The sequence below is a fragment of the Galeopterus variegatus genome, unplaced genomic scaffold, assembly GCF_000696425.1.
Source record: "Galeopterus variegatus unplaced genomic scaffold, G_variegatus-3.0.2 Scaffold1520, whole genome shotgun sequence".
Classification (NCBI taxonomy): Eukaryota; Metazoa; Chordata; class Mammalia; order Dermoptera; family Cynocephalidae; genus Galeopterus; species Galeopterus variegatus.
Window position 1 is genome coordinate 279,600 of NW_007727631.1, and position 11,877 is coordinate 291,476.

General features: G+C 50.7%; 2 protein-coding genes across 3 annotated transcripts in view; both read left to right on the plus strand.

Moving 5' to 3' along the window:
* Positions 1 to 869, plus strand: part of IL17RE (interleukin 17 receptor E) — a 12,936-nt gene extending 12,067 nt beyond the window's left edge. The window contains exon 17 of the mRNA XM_008577496.1: positions 2 to 869. Coding sequence (XP_008575718.1) covers positions 2 to 298 — 297 coding nt within the window. The 3' untranslated portion in view covers positions 299 to 869. The remainder of the gene's footprint in view (position 1) is intronic.
* Positions 870 to 1,820: 951 nt separating this feature from the next.
* The window catches only part of IL17RC (interleukin 17 receptor C), a 20,950-nt gene continuing 10,893 nt past the window's right edge, over positions 1,821 to 11,877 (plus strand). Inside the window, exons 1-11 of one of the 2 annotated variants that reach the window (XM_008577488.1) lie at positions 1,821 to 1,996; positions 2,294 to 2,315; positions 2,505 to 2,657; positions 2,904 to 2,978; positions 3,061 to 3,170; positions 5,155 to 5,266; positions 5,606 to 5,650; positions 8,389 to 8,528; positions 8,940 to 8,999; positions 11,497 to 11,551; positions 11,623 to 11,804. In XM_008577488.1, the coding sequence (XP_008575710.1) occupies positions 1,892 to 1,996; positions 2,294 to 2,315; positions 2,505 to 2,657; positions 2,904 to 2,978; positions 3,061 to 3,170; positions 5,155 to 5,266; positions 5,606 to 5,650; positions 8,389 to 8,528; positions 8,940 to 8,999; positions 11,497 to 11,551; positions 11,623 to 11,804 (1,059 nt within the window). In that variant the 5' untranslated portion in view covers positions 1,821 to 1,891. The remainder of the gene's footprint in view (positions 1,997 to 2,293; positions 2,316 to 2,504; positions 2,658 to 2,903; positions 2,979 to 3,060; positions 3,171 to 5,154; positions 5,267 to 5,605; positions 5,651 to 8,388; positions 8,529 to 8,939; positions 9,000 to 11,496; positions 11,552 to 11,622; positions 11,805 to 11,877) is intronic. The other variant, XM_008577489.1, reaches the window with a different exon arrangement.

Consider the following 11,877-nt stretch of genomic DNA (forward strand, 5'->3'; position numbering starts at 1 on the left):
CCCCGACCCCTGCGCCGTTCCCGCGCGCGCCCTGCTCCGCGCTGCCCCCCGCCCGCTGCTGCTGCTGGCCTACTTCAGTCGCCTCTGCGCCAAGGGCGACATCCCCCAGCCGCTGCGCGCCCTGCCGCGCTACCGCCTCCTGCGCGACCTGCCGCGCCTGCTGCGGGCTCTGGACGCGCGGCCTTCCACCAAAGCCACTCACTGGGGCTGCCTCGGGACTCGGTCGTGCATGCGGGTCCGCCTGGAGCTGTGCCGCCGGCTTGAACTCGAGGCCGCCAAACTTGCAGACCAAGGCTGAGCAGAGCTGCACTGCAGTCCCGGATGTCTACGCCTCAGAGCGCAGGGGCCTTCTTCCTACCCTGGAATCGTTACGATGCCCGCCTAGGACTACTGGCCTAAAAGCCTTATTCCCTGCCTCCCAGCCCGGGAGTCCCAGCTCAGTGCCCACGCATGTCCGGCCTACTCTTTATGCTTACCCTGCTTCTCAGGATCTCTAGAAAGAGAGTTATTCCTTATTGCGAGCCCCTCTAACCGCCCCCCTCACCCCCCGCCGCGTTCTGATGGAGGAAGGGCGATCTTCTTCCCACTTCCTTTCTCCAAGAAACTCCAGAAAGAGAGCAGTCTGCACATTCTCCAGCCCAGGCTGGGGAGGTTGGGGCAAGAGTGGAGCTATGTCAATCCTGAAGGAGGGTGGTTCCAGGGGCATTGGGAGAAACCCCCCCTGGGAGCCAGGGATCTCCCTTTCCCAGACCCAGGCCCTGCCCAGAGGGGTAGGGAGGGAGGACTCAGGACCCAGGAAAAGAGCCTTTGGCGCTGGGTGGCCAGGACAGAGGAGGAGCAGGAGACCAAGATCCAGACAGATGAATAAAGGCGAACAATGTGCTTCTCTAGTGTGGCTGTGAGTTGGGGGGAGGGTCAGCACTACGCTGCCTGGGGTTTGGGGGTTGTTACACAGCAGTTTGTGGGCCCAAATCCTGCATGTCCATACCCGAAGCTGCATCCCTCACATTCTCACAAGCATATGCCTCTGAAAAGCAAAGGAGGACCCTGCAATCTCCTTGACCCTCGCTGTGATTCTTCCGAGAGGAGAAAGGAAAACACAGAGATTCAAATTTAAGTATTGTGTCCATTGTCACACAATCAGCCCACAGCAACAGCACAAATGGGACCCCAGTCTGCTGGGCTCTGGGACCTGGGTTCCTTCCCCCTCAAACCACACTTGAGCCTAGGCCAGGCAATGGTGAGAAGCCCACTTTCTGGTGCCTTTTGGCCCTGTCTGAGAGCTCCTGTCCCACAAAGGGTCACTGAGGCCCAGAGAAGTATGTGAAGGGATCTTGGGTGCCCAGTAAGAGGGGACCCAGTGGGTCCCAGGATCCCAGGGTCTGTGTCTAAGGGTCCCATGGAAGCAGAAATGCCCCCGGATTGCCCAGTCCCTGGGATGCACTTAGTCGGAGCCTTCCTCCTTAGGGACTCCCAGGGTAAGAACTCCCTTACTCAGGCCAGAGCCTTCTCCAGGGGCCCCTCCCAGCCAGGTGTCAGCAGAGGAGGAGGAGGAGAGGCAAGAAGGAGGAGGTGAGGCCACCACCCCAGTCCGAGTCTGCTGGCTCCTAGGCCTGGTATTTGTGGGAGGGATAGGGTGGGGGCGGGAACAGCCAGCTGCCTGCTGGGAGCCAAAACGAAAGCACTCCGGCTGGAACTGGGACGGGAGTCAGGACTCCCAGGAGAGGGAGTGAGCAAGCTATCCAGCGCTGGGACCCCGGAGGCTGCCTAGGAATTCTGGCCCCTGCCATCCACAGACCCGGGGCTGAGTGGGGGCAGGGGTGGAGTGTCTGCCCCCCCCTTGGGGGGGCAGGACAGGGCCTCAGGCCTGGGTGCTGCTGGCACCTGGAAGATGCCTGTGCCGTGGTTCTTGCTGTCCTTGGCACTGGGCCGAAGCCCTGTGGTCCTCTCTCTAGAGAGGCTTATGGGGCTTCAGGACACTGTCCACTGCTCTCGGGTGAGTCTAGGGCCCTGGGAAGATTGGGGAAAGCTCAGGGTTCAGTCTGTGGCTCATCAAAGCCATAGCCTGGCTTCTGTCACTGCTGCCACAGTCAGAACCGCCCCAGCTGGTCTGTCTGGTGATTGTGGGGGGGCGGGGGGGGCGGGGGGGGTGAAGGGGCAAGAGACGGGACTGTCTTCTTCTGGGAAGGGGTTGGAATGGGGAGCCCCAGAAAGAGGTGGGCAGGAGGTCAGGAAGTGAAGGGTGCTTAGATTTGAGGGCATAAACTTTGACTCTTCTTGCCTTCCTTCCCAGGACCTCTCCTGCCACCTCTGGGGTGAGTATCCCTACTTGTAGAGAGAAAACAACTTCCAAGGTTGGTGGAAGCAAGGGGAGCTGTCCCAGTCCCATGCCCTCCCCACCCACCCTTGGCCCAGGAAAAGCCAAGCTCCCTGGCCCTCTGGGAGCGTAAGGTGACACCTAACTCTGGGTTCTGAACAGCTCCCACCCTACCCTTCACACACAGAAGGTGACATGCTCTGCCTGCCTGGGAGTATCGTGTCCACTGTAGGCCCCATACTGGTCCCTACACGCCTGCAGACAGAGCTGGTGCTGAGGTGCCACCAGGAGACAGACTGTGACCTCTGTGTGCGTGTGGCTGTCCACTTGGCTGTGCATGGTGAGTGAGGCATCCTGTGACTCTGCATATCCACATGCAAGCATGTCTGGGGGCAAGAGGACTGGGGAATCTGCTGGGCATCCTCAGTGTTCTCTTGGAGGATGTGGCTGAAGGACCACCCAGACCAGCTTGATCTCTCCAGGCCTTGCTGCTGCTTCCCAGCCCTGGCCTTTCTAGAAGGAAGCCAAGCCCAAAGCCAGCCCAGAGCAGCAGGCCTGACCTGAGGCTTGCTTCATGTCCTTCCAGGGCACTGGAAAGAGCCTGAAGATGAGGAAAAGTTTGGAGGAGCAGCTGACCCAGAGCTTGAGGAGCCTAGGAATGGTGAGGAGAAACCGGCTGGCCCAACTGCCCCTCCCCAGGGCCTTGCCCATGCCCCTGGGCCTGACCAGACTGTTGCTCACAGTCTCTCTCCAGGCCCAAGTCGTGCTCTCCTTCCAGGCCTACCCTAGCACCCGCTGCATCCTGCTGGAGGTCCAAGTGCCTGCTACCCTTGTGCAGCCTGGCCAGTCTGTGGTATGCGAAATAATAATAACAGTAATAAATAACCACCTTCTAAATATGAAATCTATGAAACACTTTCACATGCATTATCTAAGTCCTGATTCTGATAAGAGCTGTGGGCAAGTCCTTTCAGCTCTTTTTTTTTTTCAAAAAGGTGACTGGTAAGGGGATCTTAACCCTTGACTTGGTGTTGTCAGCACCATGCTCACCCAGTGAGCTAACTGGCCATCCCTATACGGGATCTGAACCCGGGGCCTTGGTGTTATCAGCACCACACTCTCCCTAGTTAGCCACGGGCCAGCCCCTTTCAGCTCTTTATGCTTCAGTTTTTCTGTCTGTAAAATGGGGACAAAAATAGTCCTACCTCATATGTTTGACTTTGTGAGAAACCACCAAGCAATTTTCTGGGGTGGTTCTACTCTTCTTTTTTTTTTTTTTAATTTTATTTTGTCGATATACAATGTGGTTGATTATTGTGGCCCATTACCGAAACCTCCCTCCCTCCTCCCTCTCCCCCCCCCACCCAACAATGTCCTTACTGTTTGCTTGTCATATCAACTTCAAGGAATTGTAATTGTTATGTCTTCTTCTCCCCTCCGTTTTTTTTTCTTTTGTGTATGTATGAATTTATTTATTTATTTTTATCCCCCACCAATAAGTGAGAATGTGTGGTATTTCTCTTTCTGTGCCTGACTTGTTTCACTTAATATAATTCTCTCCACTCCTATCAGCTGTGTATGAGAATTCCAGTTACTTCCTATCTTTATTAACACTTGGTGTTGTCATTTTAAATTTTAACCATCCTACTATGTAGTAGTGGTTTATCATCATAGTTTTAATCATACATCCTTGATGACTGATGAAATTGAGTGCTTTTTCACATGCTCATTGGCTATTTGCATCTTTTTTGGGGGGATGGCTGGCTGGTTTGTCATTGGCTATTTGTGTAACTTCCTTTGTGAAATGTCTGTTAAAGTTTTTTGACCACCTAAAAAAAAAAAAAAAAAAAAAGAATAGTCCTACCTCATTTGGCTGTTCTGAGAACTAAATAAGTTGATACCTGTAAAACACCTGGTGTAATGCCCAGTGCCAAAGGGTCTCAATAAATTTAATTTTTCCTTTCTTTTACAATCCTCAAAACTACCCCATGAACTAGGCAATAGTTTTCCCTCATTTTTCAGATAGAGAAAGTTGAGGCTTGGAGAGGAGCAGTCTGTGGGCTGAATTCACTTCTCTGGACTCTTGGACTAGTGTTCTTCCTATCATACTTGGTATTCACCATGGTGCAGGCTATTGGGGCTTCTCCCTGCCTCAGGAGGCCACATGTAGTTGGAGTCAAATCACTCAACCCTTGACTTCTCCTCCAGCCACCAGCCCACAGCCAATATTCTCTTATCTGGAAAATTGTAAACTAGGAGAACATCTGCTTGGCTCACCCTACAAGGCAATCGTGAGGACCACTGAGGCACTGGGAGTAAAAACCATTTCTTTTTTTTTTTTTTTTTTTTTTTTTTTTTAAAAATGACCGGTAAGGGGATCTCAACCCTTAGCTTGGTGTTGTCAGCACCACGCTCAGCCAGTGAGCGAACCGGCCATCCCTATATAGGATCCGAACCCATGGCCTTGGTGTTATCAGCACCACACTCTCCCGAGTGAGCCACAGGCCGGCCCTAAAAACCATTTCTGTAGGGAGGGGTGTTCCACATTTGTGTTGGGGTGTCTTATCCCCTTAGATTTGGCCAGGTGATCCAGGACAGCAGAGGTAGGGGCAAGGGCTCAAAAAGCTGGGGCCTATTCCTGCCCTGCTGACACCCTTCCTGAGGATGTTTACTTTAGAATGGAGGACCCTTGAAGGAAATTTTAATGGTAGTAAAAATACACTCATTGGTTGCGGAAGAAGGGTGGTGCACAGAGTGGTCCACGCAGAGAAGCCCACAGCCCTTGGCCTGGATTCTGAGCCTTCCGGCACCACCTTGCCCCACCGCTCTTCTCACAGGGCTCTGTAGTATACGACTGCTTCGAGGCTGCTCTGGGCAGTGAGGTGCGAATCTGGTCCTACACGCAGCCCAGGTACCAGAAGGAACTCAACATCACACAGCAGCTGCCTGGTGAGTGGCCCTAGAGCCTCAGGGCCCCTAAGTCCTGGCCTCCCTAGTGTCTGTCCCCTCTCGCCACTTCCCTCCTGCATTCACCCTCTTCCTTGTCCTGTTAACTCTCAGGCAGGGGTCTGAGCTTACATACTCCTGAGAGTCAGTCCCTTGGGCCTCTTCTCCCAAGGTGACATGGCTTTCCAGCCATTGGAGAAGGGGCTTTGTGCACTGGATAGATGTGGGTGGTATTTGGGGACAGGGATTCCTCCCCAGTGCCCCCTCGCCCCCGGTTGGATTTCCCCTCTTCTTTCCTTGGCCTCCAGCCCCACTGGAGGCTTTTCTGTGATCTCTCCTCAGACTGCAGGGGGCTCGAAGTCCGGGACAGCATCCAGAGCTGCTGGGGTAGGGGCTAGGGTCAGTGGGCTGGGAAGAGGGAGGGCAAGGTCTGGAGTGTGAGGGACCCTTGGAACCAGCTTCAGATCTGGGCTGACACAACCTGGAAGCTCATAGAACACATTCATTCATTCTTCCATCCATCCATAGCACATGAAGTGCAGTAGCTGCTACTCTGTGCCAGACACTGGGAATATAGAGATGAATCTCTCACTCCTTATAATAAATATCTATTAGTAACCAGGAACTTCTAGCAGACCAAGGCATTGTCAAGTTTTTGGTGCCCCCTTCTACACAGCAAAATTTTTAAAATATTAAATTTTAAAATCGGCTAAGAAAATCAAGGTTCTTATTTTTTCTGTTTTGTTCATTCTTTGTTTTGTATTTTCTTTTTTGTTGTGAATAACATACACAGAAAAGTGTATAAAGTGCATTAATTTTAATGTCCAGTTCAATTGTTTAATTTTTGGACATTTTTGGTCAGCTGGCCAGTAAAGGGATTGAACCCTGGACCTTGGTGTTATCAGCACTACGCTCCAACCAACTGAGCTAACAGGCCAGCCCCAGTTGTGTTAGTTTTTACATATGTATATACTTGCATAATTAGCACCAAGATCAATATATAAACACTGTGGGGCTGGCAGTGGCTCACTCAGGAGAGTGAGAAAAAAAAGATGACCGGTAAGGGGATCTTAACCCTTGACTTGGTGTTGTCAGCACCACGCTCAGCCAGTGAGCGAACCGGCCATCCCTATATGGGATCCGAACCCGGGGCCTTGGTGTTATCAGCACCGCACTCTTCAGAGTGAGCCACGGGCCGGCCCCAAGTGGTCATCTTTTAAAAAGAAAAAAAAAAAAAAAGATATAAACACTGATTTTTTTTTGAACTATTAAATTTTTTCAACCTCATTTTCTTTTGGGTTCTTTAAACATAAACTCGGCCTGCTTTCTTGGCAATCTATGAAAGACTACTCAGCACCAGAGTTTTGAAAACACAGATATACATCATGCATTCCATTTCTTCATTTATTCAGTAAACATTGCTTAGGGCCAGCCCGTGGCTCACTTGGGAGAGCGTGGTGCTGACAACACCAAGTCAAGGGTTAAGATCCTCTTACCGGTCATCTTTAAAAAAAAACAAAAATAAAAACCACATTGCTTTACTTATTCAACAGATATTTATTGAACAAATACTCTGTACCAGGTACAGCCCTAGACATTGGCGATAAATCAATAAACAAAACTGACAAAAATCCCTGCCTTCATGGAGCTGGGAGTTGAGGCTTGGGTGGGGTTCAGGAAGGATACAATAAACACATGGAGATGTGAAGCATACAGTAAGTGAAGTGGTGACGAAAGCTATGGAGAAAATCTGGGGAAGGGGAATAGGAAGGTTGAGAGTTGCAGCAGTCAGGGATGGCCTCACTGGTGAGCCAGGACCTGAAGGAAGTGAGGGAGGAGCCATGTGAGTATCCGAGAATAGAGGAAATAGGCAGTGCAAAGGGCCTGGGGCAGGGGTGTGTTGGGTGTGTTTAAATAATAGTAAGGTGACCAATGTTGTCTGCAGCAGAGTAATTAAGGACACTAGTACTAGGAGATTAGGTTAGAGAGGTCACAATGGCCAGATTTGGTAGGGCCTTGCAGGTTAATGTAGGGACTCTAGCTTTTACTGGGAGTAATATGGGGGCCATCAGAGGGTTCTGACCAGAGGAGAAAGATTTGTTTTATTTATTTTTTATTTTTATTTTTAAAAAATGACCGGTAAAGGGATCTTAACCCTTGGCTTGGTGAAGTCAGCACCACACTCACCCAGTGAGTTACCCGGCCATCCCTATATAGGGATCTGAACCCGTGGCCTTGGTGTTATCAGCACCACACTCTCCCGAGTGAGCCACAGGCCGGCCCCCAGTCTAAGGATTTTTTTTTTTTTTAAAGATGACCGGTAAGGGGATCTTAACCCTTGACTTGGTGTTGTCAGCACCACGCTCAGCCAGTGAGCGAACCGGCCATCCCTATATGGGATCCGAACCCGGGGCCTTGGTGTTATCAGCACCGCACTCTCCCGAGTGAGCCACAGGCCGGCCCCCAGTCTAAGGATTTTTTTTTTTTTTAAAGATGACCGGTAAGGGGATCTTAACCCTTGACTTGGTGTTGTCAGCACCACGCTCAGCCAGTGAGCGAACCGGCCATCCCTATATGGGATCCGAACCCGGGGCCTTGGTGTTATCAGCACCGCACTCTCCCGAGTGAGCCACAGGCCGGCCCCCAGTCTAAGGATTTTTTTTTTTTTTAAAGATGACCGGTAAGGGGATCTTAACCCTTGACTTGGTGTTGTCAGCACCACGCTCAGCCAGTGAGCGAACCGGCCATCCCTATATGGGATCCGAACCCGGGGCCTTGGTGTTATCAGCACCGCACTCTCCCGAGTGAGCCACAGGCCGGCCCCCAGTCTAAGGATTTTTTTTTTTTTTAAAGATGACCGGTAAGGGGATCTTAACCCTTGACTTGGTGTTGTCAGCACCACGCTCAGCCAGTGAGCGAACCGGCCATCCCTATATGGGATCCGAACCCGGGGCCTTGGTGTTATCAGCACCGCACTCTCCCGAGTGAGCCACAGGCCGGCCCCCAGTCTAAGGATTTTTAAGGAAACAACAAAGGGTCATTTGGTGGGTCTGGCCCAGGCTTGAGTGTGCAGAAGAGGTGAAGGAAGTCTAAGCTGTCCTCTTTCTCTCTACTTCTCCCACCAGCCCTGCCCTGGCTCAACATGTCTGCAGATGGTGACAATGTGCGCTTGGTTCTGGATGTCTCTGAGGAACAGCACTTTGGCCTTTCCCTGTACTGGAATCAGGTCCAGGGCCCCCCAAAACCCTGGTGGCACAAAAACCTGGTGAGGACTCCCTCTCCCCAAGTCCATTCTCACTTGAGGCTAATGCCTATGCTGAGGGTGCGCATGCATTATCAAAGGGGATCTTGGGGGCCGGCCCATGGCTCACTCGGTAGAGTGAGGTGCTGATAACACCAAGGCCCCGGGTTCGGATCCCATATAGGGATGGCCGGTTAGCTCACTGGCTGAGCGTGGTGATGACAACACCAAGTCAAGGGTTAAGATCCCCTTACCGGTCATCTTTAAAAAAAAAAAAGAAAAAAAAGAAAAAAAAGGGGATCTTGGAAGAGGACATACCCAAAGCCAGGGGACATTGGTGGGGGAACTTCTGCCTGCCTCAGGTCCTCGACTTTGCTCTCCCTTTCTACCTTTTCCTTGTCTTCTCCAACTTCCCTCTTTCTGCTTGTTCCACAGACTGGGCCACAGACTATTACCTTGAACTTCACAGACCTAGTTCCCTGCCTCTGTATTCAGGTAGGTGCAGAGTCCAACTGGGTGCCAGGGAATTGGGGAGATTAAGAGGGAGGCGGTCCCCACCTTCCTGGTCTCACCACCATCCACACTCCTCTTTGAGGTAGAGCCCATGGCTCCCTGTGGTGGCTGGCCCTCTCTTGACCTTTGCTGTCCTGTGCCTTCTACCTCTTCCTGATCTTCCATCCACAGGACTCCTACTTATGCTTCATAGCCCCATGTAGATGTCACCTCTTCCTTGAAGACTTCCTCTACTCCTCCAATTCCCTCTCTGTTCTCCCCTGGAGGGCAGAGCATGTGCTGTGGACTCAGATTGGTTTGAATCCTGGATCTTGCCATTTTTTAGCTGTGTGACCTTGGGCAAGTCACTTTACTTGTCTGAGCCCGTTTACTATCTATAAAATGGGAATAATAATAGTTCCAGCCTCATAGGGCTGTTATAGGGAAGTGTGCCACATCCAAGCTAAAACATGTTGGCTCTTTCCTCTCCCTCTTATTGTACATTTAATTGGTCATCAAGTCTCATTCATTTTACCTCTGACACTAATGTCTCTCATTCTCTTTCCCCCTCCTCTCCATTTCAGTCCAGTTTGGGTCTCTATCATCTCTCCTTTAGACTGTTTCAGTAACCTCCAGCCCCACCTCCTTGGCATTCTGGGCTCCATAGTCTGCCCCCAGCTGCACGTTTTTCACTATATTTTCCCCACGATTTCCCTTCATGGGACTTTGTTACATCCAACAGAGCTACTAATCAAGATACACCCACCTCTCTGCCTTTGCTCAGGCCATTTCTACTACCTGAAATGCCCTCACCCCTTTTCCATACAACCAAATCCTCCCAGTTCATATGTTATCTCTTTCTCAAAGCTTTTCCCTAACCACCTGGCCTCTCCTAGCTCCAGGTCCCCTTGTACTTCTGTCCTTCCTTGTCCATTTACCACTTCCTTTCTTATTTGGACATCTAATTTCTTCTTGCACACAACAGATGCTCAATAAATATTTCTGAAAAGTGATTGATTTACTAATTTATATATATGTTTTTATCCTTACTATAACTGTGAGTTTGTTTCTTTTTTTTTTTTTTCAAAAGATGACCGGTAAGGGGATTTTAACCCTTGGCTTGGTGTGGTCAGCACCACGCTCAGCCAGTGAGCCAACCAGCCATCCCTATATAGGGTCCAAACCCGTGGCCTTAGTATTATCACCAGCACACTCTCCCGAGTGAGCCACTGGCTGGCCCTAAGTTTATGACTTTCTTGAAGGCAAGTAAATCATATATAATTCAAGTGTAATGACTTTGCCAGAGCCTTGCACAGTGTCTGGCATACAGTGGGTGCTAATTGCTGAATGAGTGAATGAATCTCTACTGCCTAGTACAGCAATAGAATACATAGCAGATGTTCATGAAATATTTGCTGTGATTTAAATGTCCTTGAGGGCCAGCCTGTAGCTCATTTGGGAAAGTGTGGTGCTGATAACACCAAGGCCACAGGTTCGGATCCCTATATAGGAATGGCCGGTTAGCTCACTTGGAAGAGAGTGTTGCTAACAACACCAAGTCAAGGGTTAAGATCCCCTTACTGGTCATCTTTTCAAAAAAAATTTAAAAATAAAATAAAAAAATAAATGTCCCTGAGATGAAGCACAATGCCTGCTACATAGTAGGTGCTCTTAAATAAAGGTTTGGGCTGGTTGGTTAGCTCAGTTGGTTAGAGAGTGGCTGTATAACACCAAGGTCAAGGGTTCAGATCTCTGTACCGGCCAGCCACCAAAAAAATAAATAAATAATGAAAGGTTTGATGAATAAGTTAAATTATCTAGAGTGCTTAACACAGGGCTAATCACATAATAGGTGCTCTTAAAAAGTCTATCGAGGGGGCCGAGCCCGTGGCACACTCAGGTGAGTGTGGCGCTGGGAGCGCAGCAGCGCTCCCACCGCGGGTTCTGATCCTATATAGGGATGGCCGGTGTGCTCACTGGCTGAGCGCGGTGTGGCTGGTCTCAAAAAGGACAAAAAAAAAAAAAAAAGTCTATCGAGGGGGGCTAGTTAGATCATTTGGTTAGAGCTCAACCTTGTAATACCAAGGTCAAGGGTTGGGATCAAGCGAACAAAGAAGCAAAAAATAAACAAAAAAGGTCTATTGAAAGATTAAGTGAATATGTCTTTAGTGTCTGAAACAGCACATAGTAGGTGCTCACAAAATGACTGTGGAATGAATTGAAATTAATTACCAAATGTCCCCTGTTCCTACCATACTGCTAAGACGCATAGTGGGCACTTATTAAAAATTTGTCAAGATAAGATGTTGCCAGTGTTCGGAATAGTGTTTGCTGGAAGAATATATGTGTGCCTCTCTAGGGCTTTGTAAAAGGCGAGGAGACCCTTGTGAAATACCGGCTGAATGAATGCGTCCCCAGTGCTTAGCAGAGGGCCTGGCACATACTCATGCAGGGTTGGCTAGGTTGAGCTGACCTGAGCCGAGCCCTGTTTCCTTTTCAGGTGTGGCCCCTGGAGCCCGACTCCGTCAGGACAAGCATCTGCCCCTTCAAAGATGGTGAGTGAACAGGCCGGAGGCCGGGGTCGGTGGGTGCGTGGCTCACGGTGACCCGCACCCTCTCCCTGCAGACCCCCGCGCACACCGGAACCTCTGGCGTGCCGCCCAGCTTCAGCTGCTACCTTCGCAGAGCTGGCGGCTGGATGCGCCGTGCTCGCTATCCGCCGAGGCGGTGCTCTGCTGGCAGGCACCGGGCTGGGGTTCCTGCCAGCCACTTGTCCCACCTTTGTCCTGGGAGAATGTCACTGTGAACGTAAGAGATGCGGCGTGTGGCGCCCGGGGTTGGGGGGAGAAAGGGGAGCCCAGGGGACACCTTTCGTGACCCC